Source organism: Hemitrygon akajei, chromosome 28, assembly GCF_048418815.1.
Source record: "Hemitrygon akajei chromosome 28, sHemAka1.3, whole genome shotgun sequence".
NCBI classification, from domain to species: domain Eukaryota; kingdom Metazoa; phylum Chordata; class Chondrichthyes; order Myliobatiformes; family Dasyatidae; genus Hemitrygon; species Hemitrygon akajei.
In genome coordinates this window covers 5,275,289-5,290,707 of record NC_133151.1, presented here as the reverse complement: position 1 = coordinate 5,290,707, position 15,419 = coordinate 5,275,289, and the positions used below count along the sequence as shown (strand labels likewise).

At 41.4% G+C, this 15,419-nt stretch overlaps 1 protein-coding gene across 2 annotated transcripts in view; it reads right to left on the bottom strand.

Moving 5' to 3' along the window:
• Positions 1-4,566: 4,566 nt before the first annotated feature.
• The window catches only part of stip1 (stress-induced phosphoprotein 1), a 39,355-nt gene continuing 28,502 nt past the window's right edge, over positions 4,567-15,419 (bottom strand). For both annotated transcript variants that reach the window (XM_073031231.1, XM_073031230.1), the window contains exons 8-14: positions 14,264-14,384; positions 12,620-12,716; positions 9,784-9,908; positions 8,689-8,725; positions 6,298-6,401; positions 5,654-5,826; positions 4,567-4,762 (exon numbers count right to left, since the gene is read on the bottom strand). In XM_073031231.1, the coding sequence (XP_072887332.1) occupies positions 4,690-4,762; positions 5,654-5,826; positions 6,298-6,401; positions 8,689-8,725; positions 9,784-9,908; positions 12,620-12,716; positions 14,264-14,384 (730 nt within the window). In that variant the 3' untranslated portion in view covers positions 4,567-4,689. The remainder of the gene's footprint in view (positions 4,763-5,653; positions 5,827-6,297; positions 6,402-8,688; positions 8,726-9,783; positions 9,909-12,619; positions 12,717-14,263; positions 14,385-15,419) is intronic.

The following is a 15,419-nucleotide window of genomic DNA, read 5'->3' as shown; positions in this document are numbered from 1 at the left end:
CTCAACATTTTTAGGCAATCCACCATCAGATTTCTGAACGGACAATCAACCTATGAACTACCTCACTTTTTTTTTGCTCTCTTTTTGCACTACTTTTTAAAAATATATACCGCCACATAACACAAAGTACACTGCAGATGCTGTGGTCAAATCAAGACGTACAAAAAAGCCGGATGAACTCAGCAGGTCTGGGCAGCATCCGTCGAAAGATGCAGTCAACGTTTTGGGCCGAGACCCTTTGTCAGGACTGTACATATATTTCTTGTTTTAATGCATTGCACTGGGCTGCAGCCGCAAGGACAACAACCTTCACGACATATGCCAGTGGTACTAAACCCAATCCTGAACCCGCGTTGCCAGTCAACTCGTGAGATGCCAGTCTCTGGATTTCCTTTCTTTACGCCCTCTTTGCCAACGGAAGTGATCTAAAACTGCGTCCAGGCATTTTGGAATGTGTGCTATCGAAATGCAATCTGTTGGTCTGCAGCTTTGGAAAATCCCATTTCCCCCCCCCCCTGAATTTTCTGAAGAGGATGCAGCCAGGTAGCCCCTTGAATGGTGTGAGCTGCTCTTGGAGCCACATTGGTGCAAGTAGATGTCCTACGCCTTAATATTCACATGCATGTTGTAATTATTGCTATCTCGGCTGATTTATGGCTCTGGGTGCCAGAGATTCTGCAGATGCTGGAATTCCACTGCAACACACACAAAATGCAGGAGGAACTCAGCAGGTCAGGCAGCATCTATGGAGAGGAATGAACAGTCAACGTTTCGGGCTGAGACCCTGATACTGGCGTTTGTATTTCTGTGTCCTTGAGCACCAGTATTTCCTTCTGTTATCTCCCTTCAGAGATTAAGGGAGCTAGGGCTTTACTCTTTGGAGAGAAGGAGGATGAGAGGAGACATGATAGAGGTGTACAAGATTTTAAGAGGAATAGATAGAGTGGACAGCCAGCGCCTCTTCCCCAGGGCACCACTGCTCAATACAAGAGGACATGGCTTTAAGGTAAGGGGAGGGAAGTTCAAGGGGGATATTAGAGGAAGGTTTTTCACTCGGAGAGTGGTTGGTGCGTGGAATGCACTGCCTGAGTCAGTGGTGGAGGCAGATACACTAGTGAAGTTTAAGAGACTACTAGACAGGTATATGGAGGAATTTAAGGTAGGGGGTTATATGGGAGGCAGGGTTTGAGGGTCGGCACAACATTGTGGGCTGAAGGGCCTGTAGTGTGCTGTACTGTTCCATGTCCTATAAACCATCCATTCTGCATAACAACCTTATATGAGAAAATAATTTCCATAACTAGTTTCCTAGACCTTATTTTGTCTTTGCCCATTTCATAGTCTATAAACATTCATGAAACAAATTGGGACCCATTGCCAATCCACCGCCTCCCCAGCGAGCTCTTTCTGTAACGTTTGCAACCCGAAAGCTGTGGTTTTGAAGTTTTTGCTCCTGTTGCAAAGTTTTCCCCAGTAGTGATATTTGGTTCAGACATGGATAAAATGTCTCCCCCACCAACCTACTTTTTTTTCCCCACAATTCATTGTCAATACGAGGATGCTGATTGGTTAAAGTGCCCTGGTCCGATTACATTTGACACCATGGCCAGAGAGGAAGGCTCACTAACACCTCCAAAGTTCCTCAGGAGGCAAAAGAAGTTTGGCATGCCCCCTCTGACCCTCACTGATTTTTATTGAGGCGTCATAAAGCATCCTGCCCTCGACTGCAGGGTTGAGGACACAAGGTCAGCACATCGCAGAATGCAGCTGTGGTGAACTAGATATACCTGTCTGACTGCTCCTGTGGCTCCTCCCACAGACCCCTGTATAAAGGCGACTGTGGTCTGCTGCTCTCCCTCATTTTCCCAGGATGTAGTGTTGTTTGTTCTTCCAGTCAATAAAAGCCGATATCTCACTTCCTAAGTCTCAGCGTGAGTTATTGATGGTGCATCAGCAGCCACCCCCTCCCGTGAACCCCGTCCACAGTTCTGGCCGCCTCGGTAAAGCAGGGACTCCACCCACCCCAGAATCAGAATCAGGTTTATTATCACCGGCATGTGTTGTGAAATTTGTTAAACTTAGCAGCAGCAGTTCAATGCAGAAGAAGAAGATATAGAAGAAGAAAAGAAGACGAAAAAAGATCAATTACAGTATACATATTGGATATAAAATTGTGCAGAAAACAGAATATATGTTCAAAAAGTGAGGTAGTGTTCATGGGTTCAATGTCCATTTACTCTCCCTCCCATTGGTGCACAAAGTACTAAAGCCTGTGTACCTCCAAGCTCAGCTATTCTGTTATAAAAGTATTAAACAGTTTTCTGGTATCTCAAGATAGGTTCTTAATGATCTACCTTTTACCTTGTCTATCTGCTCTATGTTCTCTCTGTAACACTATTGTTTTGTTCTTACCTTGTACTACACCTCAGTGCACTGTTGTAATGAATTGATTTGAACGAATGGTATGCAAGACGAGTTAGCTGTGTACCTCGGTACACTTTACAATAAACAAAATTTCCCAAACCCCCCCCCCCCCCCCAGATGCTGCTCAGCCTGCTGACTTCTTCCAGCAGATTGTTTGTTGCTCCAGATTCTACCAACTGCAGTCGCTCGTTTCTCCGTCCCAAATGCATTTAGGCAATTGCTGTAGTTAAAAGTTTATGATCAATAGTGACGTCGCATGGAGACTAAGGTACGTTGAAACTCTCCGATCCTGTACGCTCGCAACTGGAGCACCAACTTTACCCCGATTGTCGGCACAAGAGGCACTGCAGATGCTGGAAAGACACTTTATGCTGTAGGAGATCAGGGCTGGCAGCATCGATGGATGGTAATGAGCAGTCGGTGTTTCAGGCTGGGTCTTGGCCCGAAACGTCAGCTGTTTATTCCCACCCATGGGTGCTGCCCAGCCTGCTGAGTTTCTCCAGCACATTGTGTGTACAGTACTTCTCCCGGATCACGTTCCTTTGGGCAGGAAACTGCCAGGTGCAGTTTTCAAGTTACACAAGGGTTTCCCGAAGTTTCCTCAACAGAAACACCGAATGCCAAAAGTCACACTTGGTTGTTTAGCTCAGGTTAATACGGATTTGCACTTGGGTCTTGGTTAGCGTTAAATTAGTGCAAAATACGCCAGACCAGTTATCATCTGACCATGAAATGCTAGACTGAAGTTTCAAACTGGAGTCAGTCAGCACAGAAATGTGCTCTTCAGCCCAATGATTCCCCTCACACTGTGTATTAACTCTCTCCCCTTAAACCAGTGCCCTTTCAGTTCACCAACATCATGCACATTCACTCTATGCTTCTCATAGATAGCACAGCAGTTGGTTTAACATTACAGTGCCAGCAACCAGAGTTCGATTCTGCCACTGTTCAGGAGTTTGTATGTTCTCTCAGTGCCCCATGTGGGCGTTCTAGTTTCCTTCCACATTTTAAATACATAGAGATTTGTAGGCTAATGGGTCACGTGGGTGTGATTGGGCAGCACTGGGCCGGAAAGGCCCGTTACCGTCCCTCATCTCTAAACAAACCTCATTTCGAGAACTTCAGTGTTGCTCAAAACTTTAAGTGAATTTTCCTGCCCTCAAGCCACACCCAAAATGCTGGGACTGGGAACATTAGTCAATGATGCTAAAACTCCAGTTATTCTATTTCCCCAAAGGCTTTTGAAGCAGGCAAGTAATGAAGAAAGGAAAACCATAGAAATGTTAAAAGTTACAGCCACACCACACAAACAGACCCTTAAAACATGACCATGCCAGCCATCCAGTACCCATCTAATCCCATTTACCAGCACTTGGTCCATATTCTTGTAGCTTTGGCGATTCAAGTGCTTGACACGGTGTTGAGAGATCAGTATGCCCATATTGAGTGTAATATTGGCCACCTGAGTAACATGGTAATTAAAGGTTCAATATCTAGGACATTACCCTGGGAAGAGCCAATGATGTCAGTTTGCTTTATCCAATAATGAATTTAGAATATTTTAGTTTGGAGTTAAGTGTTAGTGGTACTACTCTAGGTGTTCAAAACAAATTTCTAAAGTGGTGTAAAAAGTTGTTGCTCAGTAGACCATGAACTTTGGGCCAGGTTTTTGGCCTTGATCTATACTTCTTCCCTCAAATGGCCAAAAGGTTGTGCTAGCATCACCAAATTTGCCTTCATTGAGAGAAGGCTTCTAGAAACTTTTACCAAGTTCCAGGCACGGCAAAATGCTGCCCTATCTTAACCAGTGATGAAGGGGGTTAGAAAAGTATTTTAAAAAGGTCTGGTTACAAGAGATTGTGGTTTGTGAATTGTTCATTTAACAGCAGCAGAAATGAATAAAAATAGACCAGCTATATGGTTGAATACAATACTTTATTGCAACTCTTGTGTAATCAAGAAACTGCAAAACCTCTGAACACTAACATCTCTGCAGTTTTTGCAAGATGACAACAGCAGCAGAGATGCACATTTCACAGTCACCCAACAAATGAAAAAATTAAAAGTACAAGTGCACAGGTCTTTCTCGTATCAAGATTACACTAAATATATCTCACTAAATTATTAGATGTTACAAGATGAGATTTGGCTGTTTTAACTTTTTTTAAATTCTGGTCTTCCCCAACACACCACAAACCCCCCAAATCCCAGGAGGGCACATTCCTGAAGGACTATCCTTACGTCTCTGATGAATCTAGATGATCATCACCGGATTGCAATTAGGCCGACATCAATAAGTTTTTGAATCTTCTGGGCTATAACAGGATTCTTCAAATGGCTGTGTGAGGGAGGGTGGGGGGGGGGGGGGGGGGGGGAAGAAGAGAACGTTAATGCTGTGTGGTAGCAGACATCTACATTGAAGGTAAAAGTTCAAAGTAACATTTATTATTAGAGTACATAAATGTTACTATATACAACTGAGATTCATTTTCTGAATGAAAGATCAAGAGCATAGAAGACAACAAACTTGAAATGCAACGATAAATAAGTAGCAATAAATAACGAGAGCACGAAATAGGATGGAGAATTCTTAAAGTGAGACCACTGGTTGTGGGAACATCTCAATAGAATGAGTGTAGTTATCCTTTTTGGTTCAAGAACCTGATGGTTGAGGGGTAGTAACTGTTCTTGAATCTGGTGGTGAGAGCACTGAGAGAGAGCATGGCTTGGGTGGTGGGGATCTTTGATGATGGATGCTGCTTTCCTACGACAGTGTTTCATGTAGATGTGTTCAATAGTTGGGAGAGCTTTACCCGTGATGGACCGGGCCAAATCCACTACCTTTTGTAGGATTTTCCATTCAAGGGCATTGATGTTTCCATACCAGGCTGTGATGCAACAAGTCAACATACTTTCCACCACACATCTGTAGAAGTTTGTCAAGGCGTTTGATGTCATGTCAAATCTTCGCAGCCTTCCAAGGAAGTAGAGACTCTATTGTGCTTTCTTTGTAATTACATTGATAAGATGGGTCCAGGACAGTGACACACAGGAATTTAAAGTTACTGACCCTCTCCATCTGATGAGGACTGGCTCAATGACCTCTGATGTTTCCCTCTCTAGTTAGCTCCCTGGTCTTGGTCTCACAACAGTCATTACAATTCAGCATTAAGACAGGCGTGTTAAACTTATTCAGGACAACGAACAGAGTACATTACTGCAGACTTACTCGCTTAGTGCCTGTGGGTCTTTCTGCATTTGCTCCAAGATCAGTCTCATCGCAGGGTCACTCATGATCTGTTGCACCTCTGGGTCACCCATTGCACGGCGCTTGACCTCCTCTGGGGTATCGTTCCGGTTATACTGCATCATAAGGCAACGCTGGTAGCCTTCAGAGGCTTCCTAAGGAAGTTGGAAACAAAACAGTTAGCTTGTCAACAGTGACCTCACGACACATTGTACACCTTCAACAATGGAACTAATACACACTCTACAACAGGGGTTCCCAACATGGGGTCCACAGACCCCTCACTTAATGGTATTGGTCCATGGCATAAAAAAGGTTGGGAGCCCCTACTCGACACTAATCGCCACTCACATTACTAACGGTGCACTTTAGATATGGCCCATAAGACTGCAAATTTTTAGCGTGCCCAAGTACTGAAGCACCTCCATTGTCCAAAACTCACTTGAACTAATTCACTAGCATAAGCAATTAACATTTCCTCATTCCAGGAAGCATAGCCTAGTACTTGCACGAGGTTCCCCCCCCCCCCCCAGTTATCAAAGATGGTTTTGCACCACAGAACTGCAGAGGGCACTCACTACATGAACAAAGTCAGAAGGGCCGAAATGCAAGTACTTCATTCTTACCTTGGAGTTGGGGTCTAGTTCAAGTGCTTTCTGGTAAACATCCATGGCTTTGGAGAAATCCTTCAAGGCCTCCAGGGCTGCCCCTTTTCGTGTGTAGCCTTTGACTGCAATGAATAAAATTGAACAAAAAAATCCCCTTAGTTGTAATAACTTATCACCATCAAAAGCAGTCTTCCTTTCACCGAGAGTCATAGAGCATTACAGCGCAGAAAGAGGCCCTTCACAGAAACAGTTCCAAACTGTTATTCTGCCTAGTTCCATCGACCCCCACCTGGACCACTGCCCTCAATACTCCCTCCTGTCCATGCACTTTTCAAATGCTGAGAAAGTACCAGATTACTGGAAAACTGCAAATGTTACTCCACTATTTAATAAGGGTGGGAGGGAGCAGAAAGGAAACTATAGACCTGTTAGCCTGACATCAGTGGTTGGGAAGTTGTTGGAATCGATCGTCAGGGATGAGATTACAGAGTACCTGGAGGCACATGGCAAGAGAGGCCAAGGCCAGCATGGTTTCCTGAAAGGAAAATCCTGCCTGACAAACCTATTGCAATTCTTTGAGGAAATTACAGGATCAAAAGGCCTTTGACAAGGTGCCGCACATGAGGCTGCTTAGCAAGATAAGAGCCCATGGAATTACAGGGAAGTTACTAGCATGGGTGGAGCATTGGCTGATTGGCAGAAAACAGAGGGAATAAAGGGATCCTATTCTGGCTGGCTGCTGGTTACCAGTGGAGTTCCACAGGGGATGATGTTGGGAGGGACCAATGCTTCTTACAATGTATGTCAATGATTTGGACTACGGTATTAATGGATTTGTGGCTAAATTTGCCGATGATACAAAGATAGGTGGAGGAACAGGTAGTGTTGAGGAAACAGAGAGCCTGCAGAGAGACTAAGATAATTTAGGGGAATGGGCAAAGAAGTGGCAAATGAAATACAATGCTGGAAAGTGTATGGTCGTGCACTTTGGTGGAAGAAACAAACAGGCAGACTATTATTTACATGGGGACAGAATTCAAAATGCAGAGATGCAAAGGGACTTGGGAGTCCTTGTACAAGATACCCTAAAGGTTAACCTCCAGGCTGAGTCGGTTGTGAAGAAGGTAAATGCATTGTTGGCATATTGTTGAATATAAGAGCAGGGATGTGATGTTGAGGCTCTTTAAGGCACTCTTGAGACCACACTTGGAGTATTGTGTGCGATTTTGGGCTCTTTATTTTATAAGACATATTGACATTGGAGAGGGTTCAAGGAAGATTCACAAGAATGATTCCAGGAATGACAGGGTTACCGTATGAGGAACGTCTAGCAGCTCTTGGACTGTATTCCCTGGAGTTCAGAAGAATGGGAAGGATCTCATAGGAACACTCCGAATGTTAAAAAACCTGAACAGATTAAATATAGCAAAGTTATTTCCCATTGTAGGGGATTCTAGGACAAAAGCGCACAACTTCAGGATTGAAGGACGTCCTTTTAGAACCAAGATGAGGAGAAATTACTTTAGTCAGAAGGGGGTAAATCTGTGGAATTTGTTGCTACGAGTGGCAGTGGAGGCCAAGTAATTGGGTGTACTTAAGGTGGAGATAGATAGGTTTGTGGTTAGCCAGGGCATCAAAAGGTATGGGGTGAAAGCAGGGGAGTGGGGATGACTGGAAGAATTGGATCAGTCCATGATTGAATAGCGGAGCAGACTCCATGGGCCAAATGACCCACTTCTGCTCTTATATCTTATGGTCTATGGTCTTATATTCAGATACTGTCTATTATCTGAACATTTCCAGCAGTTCCTCATGAAAGCATCATGGAGCAATTGAAAGATTTCAAGCACCATCTATTAGGAAATAAATTGTTTAAAATAAAAGGTTAGTCTATGCGGCCCAGTGGAAACATTTTGAATTTGGTGTGCTTTTGAAACAAACAGATTTAACAACCACCAGCCCACTTGACCACCCACAAACAAAATTAAAAGAACAGGGCAATGATGCTATAGGAGCCATGCATCTGTTCTCTATCTGCATATACTCAGCGTTCCATGCCTATTATGGTAACTAGTCACAAGCATGTCGTGGTAAAAGCGAAGGGAGTAAGTCACGTATTCGTGCTTTGTTCATCACAGCATGTAGCAGCTGGGGATCCACCGACGTTGTATCTTTTGCTGACCGCTCAGTTTATGCTTAGCTTGCACTTGGGTATGCTTAAGTTTCATCGCTTCAAAATTGTATGTTTGCTAATTGCTAGTAACGGATCAAATGCATATCCTCGACTTCTGGAGAAGACATTGGAGCTGAGGGCACATCACTCAAGTAAAACAAATCCATAGGGTCACTGGCAGCGGCAATTGTTTAGGATTGGCCACTATTAGATCCTAAAGCAAAACTGCTACTTACGGAATGTAGGATCGAGGCGGATACAGTCCTCACAATCCTGCCAGGGGAAATTAAAAGTATGTGAATGTATATATAAATATTATTTAGACAATGAAAGTGCTTAAAATTTCACAAATGCATTTTTAAGATAAAAAGTGTTTAGAATTACAATGACACATGAAAAAATTATCTTCCATATTGCAAATAGTACCTATGTTTCGTTATACATGGCAGAAGAGCAGCTACAACCACACAAATATCAAGGGAATGGCCCATGACTAAATGATATTCATTGATTAAAAGGTTACAACACTGAAGTGTCTACTTCACAGATACTCAATCCAATTGTACACAAATCTCAAAGCTTAATCTCCTTTATCCACCCACTAATTTCCATTCTTCATTTGTGTGTTTGATAAGGCTTGAGGCAGTTCCACTAAGACAGAAACTCTATTCATACTGCCATCCGCTGGCGACAACTGCACAAATAGTAGTCACGACTTAGTTGGATGTGAATTTCCTGAAGTGAAGAATGCAGTTTCCCCCAAAGAAGGCTCGCCTTTCTTTAAAAAGAAAATCCTTGTTTCCTTTCCTCCATCAGTTATTTGCAACTTAATAACTTAAAAGGTGGCAAACTGACATTGAATGGCAAAGATAAACCACGTATTAGAAGTTTCCTATTTGCATTACAGTGCTACATCTTAGCGAACATGATCTCACTTTCAGGATCCTTTATCTTTGTCATCTCATGTTCTTGTTATTTATTGCTATTTGTTTATATTTGCATTTGCACAGCTTGTCGTCTTCTACACTCTGGTTGATCTTTCATTGATCCTGTTCAGTTGCTATTCTATAGATTTGCTGAGTATGCCCGCAGGAAAATGAATCTCAGGATTGTACATGGTGACATTTATGCACTTTGGTAATAAACTCAACCTTGAACTTCAAGATCGGATTAGGTTATTTTTTGTCAACTGTGCATCGAAATAGTGAAATGTTTTTGTGTCAATGGCCAACATAGTATGCACCAAACATACGTGTACTTTGATAATAAATTTACTTTGAACTTTGGCTGCTAGAAAAAAAACAAGAGAAGTATTCCTTAAAAAATATTACCTTCAAAGCTAGCTGGAATTCTAAGAGCTTGGTATAGCAGGCAGCTCGGTTACTGTAGAGTTTTGCATCAGCCGGATTACGTTTAATAGCTTCTGAGTAATGCTTCATTGCCTGTGGGTAATCACCTGCGAGAGGAGCAGTTACAGATTACATACTACATTCACAGAAACAAATGTGCATCATCCATTAGGTCTAAAGAAAAACTAGGTTTGATAATGGTTCTGTGCGGGCATTATCCACGTGCATTGAGAAGAACAGGGCTCCAAAGAAACATCTGAAAAAGCACCAAAACCAAGTGGTTTTCTCTATCGAGACTGTGCAATAACTTTAAATAAGTAAACATGCAAATCCCTTTCCCATTATCGCACTTATTCAATTTCAAAATTATGTGTAAATAGAAGAACCCAAACTACTGGGCCTCCAATTCTTTACATAGACTAATTCAAGGGTTCCCAACCTCGGATCCACAGACTCCTTGGTGAATGGTAAGGCTCCAAGGCAAAAAGGTTGGGGACCCCTGGACTAATTACTTTTTCTCGATTCTGCCATGGTCTGTTCCAGAAGGCAACGAGAGTGGCCAGGGGCAGTTAATCTAGTGTGGAGTCTGTTCCAGATGGCAACAAGAATGGTCAGGAGTGTTAATTAGTGCGGGGTGATCCAATGACTCCTCTATCTATGCTAGCATTATTGAAAATAATGAGACCAAATTGTTTTCCTAATTGAGAGAGCATAGTTGTAAAGGATACTATCTTTGAATCCATGAATATTAGCCAATTATTACAAAATCAATCATCCAGGTCTCGTGTCTTGCATTTCATGCTGGAGCCTACAGACCTCAATAGTGAATCAATCATTTCAGTTAAGGAATCATTCTAGTCCTAGAACTGGCCAATTTTGATACAAGTCAACTCTAATGTTTAGTAACCTGTAATGTTAGTCCTGATGAAGGGTCTCAGTCCAAAGCATTGACTATTCACCTATTTCCGTAGATGAGGCCTGGCCTGATGAGTTCCTCCAGCATTTTGTGTGTTACCCTGTAATGTTTAACTCAGGCATTCCTCTCTCCACAGATACTACCTGTCTCATGCATTTCCAGCAGTCAGCAGCCAATTGGAAAACAATAGCTTAATAACTGGTTAAGTCTTAACTTTAAAGATGAATGGATTCTTTCTCATCTCATTGGTACAGAGAAACAAAGCAGCACCACCTTAATCTTCTCGTCTCAGTCTGGAACGTCGACTGTAGATGCTGCCTGACCTGAGTTCCTCTAGCATTTTGTGTGTAGCATTCTCTTGCTTTCAATTTCCCTGCTTCCCTCTCTCCATCTCTGTGCTCTCTCCCTCTCTTTACAGATCCTTCAGAGAGATCAGTAAAGATTAACAAGGCTTCATCACCACCATCTGGATATTCATCTTACTGTTCTCTCCAACCCCTATCTTTCCAGTCCTGATGAGAATTCACTGAAAGTTTAATCGTTTGTCTCTTCACCAGGTACCGCCTGGCCTGCTGAGCTCTGCTTTTATTTCTGTTTCTGTGTGCTTTTGTATTTTAGTAGGTCAGTCTGTTTCCCAGTTTATTCAAACAAACCACACAGCTTTCAAATTCTAAAGTGAAGATTGTCACTTAATAAGTGTTGGTAGGCAGAGGAAACAGGTTTTTTTCCTCCCCCCTCTCTCTCTGCACATTGGGTGTTTGACAGTCCTCAGGTTCTGTTAGGATTCTTTGTTTCATGGCTGCCTATAAGGAGACAAACCTAAAGTATATGTACTCTGATAATAAACACTTTAAAAAAAACTTTTGCAAGTTTAATATGCCTCTAGTGATTATACAAAATATAATTCTGGAATCCTCTGGAAGCTTCTTTGTCCTGCATTATTTAAATAAGCGCTTTCTCATTGATTAATTTGATAATACCGTATCTGAACAACAGTTTTCCAATTGGTTAATTCTTATCTATAAAGATGAATGGAATTGTCCTCATCTCCAAGGGTATAAAATAGAGAAACAGGAAGCAGTGTCATCTTAATCATCTCTAGTCTTCTTTAATCTTAGTTTTCTCTTGACGAGTTGACTTCGATCACTGTAATCACCTCCCCCCATCTGATCAACTCTTAATAAAATGATTGTGAAGCAACGCTTTGTGCCTCTTTCTTGACTTCTGAAAGAACCTTGGATTAAAAAACACCAGAATCCAACAGTAGTTTGATAAAAACATTAGGAATTCAGATGACTTGGAATTACCTGAAAAACGGCCACAGAGACAGAAGGGGAGATTTGCAAATTTAAGGAAGCTATATAACGGAAGAAAGTGTAGCTTACAAGGATAAAAGCGACCTTAAATTATTTGAATGGTTCTATCAATAAGCTCCAACTGAAATCTAGCATATTAAACAAAATGGCCTTCCCCTAAGCTGTGATGACACGAAATTGCAAGATAAAGCAGAACAAAGGCTATTCAGCCCATCACATGATGGAATTAATATTAGAATACTATCAAATAAATGTATCTGGCTTTGGATTCCTGTTCCAATTAATTTAATCGCTTCAAGTAAATAAATACAGAACTTCAATATTACTTTTCAAGGACATCAGAATATTGTTGGAAAGCAAACAAACTTGCCAGATAGAAGAAGCACCTTTTCCAACTTTTTTTTGATTCTAACAAGCTTCAGGGTTCTGCAGTAGTGCCCTCTGGTGTTAGAAATTCTTACTACATGGCTACTGCAGTTAAAACTTTTAAAACAAAATGTGAATATTATTTACTGCCGTGGGCCACACTTCCTCCGTCTGCATTTTAACAGCATTAGGACCTAAATATTAGTTTGATGTTTGTTACCTTTCTGGAAGAAATCATTGCCTTTGTTTTTCTCTTCCAGGGCAAGTTCTGGATTAATATACGCTGCCTTCTCTGCATCTTTCAGGATCTTCTCAGCCTGGAAAACAGGTGATTACTTTAGAAGGTATAGTCCCTAGAAAAGGAGCTAGGTCTTTCCTCATAATACTCATGAAACACAGGAGCAACAGTGCACTGGAAGCAATGGTCTATCCTAAAATCAGTTAGCATAACCTATCTTCCAAATTCAAAAGTGAGGGATGGGGCAGTAGACAAGAACAAGACAATATTCATGAGCTGGACCACGAGGCACCAAGACCAACCACTTGACTATGAATTCCAGCATCACCTTTTGTTCTGGCCTCTGGCGGTGTAGTCCATTTTGAATGGATTTCCTGTATGCAAGCTGTTTTTTAAAATATATACACCATTTCCTGCACAGGCTAGTTTTTAAATTTTGATTTGAAGCACATGGTGGAAACAGATATCTCCATCCACTCTTTATTTGCCCTTGAAACGACAATAATCGGTGACACATGAATATTTGTAAACATTCAGTACATGTATTTCGATGGAAGTACAGTGGATTCCAGTTAATTGGGACACATAGGGACAAGTACATCTAGGCCCAATTAAGCTGCTGTCCCAATTAGTAAGTTTTATGGAAAGTTAAAGTATTAAAAAAAAAGACAAGCTGAGTAACAAATTATGTATTTATGAGGTGAGGCCTCCATCGGTCAGGGTCGACCATGGACGTTGCATCCTAGCCGTCTAGATAGAGTATGTAGAACTAATTAGAACACTTCCAATACTAGTGGAGCACTATACAACTATGTATTAGTTCCTAATAGTTATCAGAGCAATTAGTTAGTTCTTTTGAATGTAAATGAACAAGACACCTAGTGTAAATAATTGACTGCCTTCATACAGTGCTGTCAACGATTGCATCCTCCAAATCTTTTTATTGTAATATTCAAGATGTTACCTTCAAAGAAGGAACTACAAAGTATTTGATACCTTCAAATTCTTGATAGTTTCTAACTCGTAGTGAAATTGTTTACTTTTCACTCTCTACTCTGGCATCTCCAAGTATGGTGCACTGTCTCATGGCCACACAGTGCACACATCTCATGCTCATTAGAAATTGTTCAGCCAAGTGTCCTGCTCCAATTAAGCAGCTTAGTGTCCCAAATAAATGAAGGGAGTTTTGGCTACTCTCTTGATTAGTTTTTGTTCTTTAAGAGTTGTTCCAAATAAGAGGCTGTCACAATTAACCAATGGTCCAATTAACAAGAATCCACTGTATTAAGTTTATCATTTGCATCACAAGTTTATTCTTGTTTACACTGTGTAGTTATGGGGTATTGCGCATGATTATCACCTTGCTTAACACTGGTTGTGAGAATAATCAACAGTATTAGTGTATTCAGGCACACAACGATTCTGTATTGAATTTAATACACATTTTACTTAACTCTCTGCAACTTCACAGTAAAGAGATAATCAAAAACCTTGAAGAAAGCTTCTGTCTCAGCTGATTTTTGAGAAGTTGTTTAGCTCACTGCGCAGTTGTGTACAGATGCAGAAGACCTTTTTAAGTTCATCCAAGTGTATTAAAAGTTTTAAGAGACTAAGAAATAAGCTTACTTGCTGACATTTCTTTAGGACCTCAGGAGTTCTGTGCTCTGCGAGGGATTTGTTGTAGAACTGAACAGCTTCTTTATACTTCTCTTGCTTAAAGTAGGAGTTGCCAATTCGCGCATATGCCCTGAAAAGGTGCAGGAGCTTAATGTTTAAATTGTTCACACTGCAATCAAAATACTTAGTTATATTGTTTGTATTTAATCACTTCCCCTTCCACCCTTCATTTGCTTGTTCAAGCCTCAAGAGTCATAAATAACAAATAAGCATATACAAAGTCACTCATTGCTACAAGGATTGTGGAACACTTCTCACTGATTTTAAAGACGTGACATTATTTTTCTTTCATTTCGTTAAATACATTTGTAGCCTGCAGAGTTGACTTGGTTCTGGAGTTGAAGTACTGTCCGCCTCAGTTCTTTTAAAATAAAACAGCTGGATGTGGCTATGCTAGGCACCTGATGTTTCTGCAACACTGAAACGGTTGCTGTACAGGTCATGATAGAGGATTGGCCAGCAGGTTGAAGTGAGAGTATGGCACTCAGGTGCAACCCGGCCAGCATGTTACAGGCCATTATTAGGAATTGTCAAACGGCTGCTCGATGTGTTGACAGACCAACGGTATACTACAGTCCTGCTGATCCTCAAAAAAATACTACTTCATTATTGGTTAGTAGCAAACCAGAGGAAATTTGAAACACTTCAGATTGGGATGTTGCATAAACCATCAGAACACAGACCGAGCTAGTTTAGAAATGGTGGTTAAAAAAAAAGGTGGCTGTGACTATGATGTAGAAGGTTCAAAACCAAAAGCCATAGAGGCTGTGAATTGTCTGGTGCAGCATGACATCATCAGACAAAGGACTGAAACAGAAGTGTCACCAATTTCTAATTTGGACAAGAGATAATAACATTAAGTATACTGCACTGAAGCTTCAACATGGAAAACCCTACTACCCACAACCTATTTAACATTCAAGTTCAAATTTATTGTCATTCAACCATACTGTCAATTGAAACAACATTCCTCTGGACCAAGGTGCATAACAGTATAAAAACCACACACACACCACAAAGTAATACAGTGGATTCTATTTAATTGGAACACAATGGGACCAATACATTTTGGCCCAATTTAACAGCTGCCGTAATTAGCTGAAGT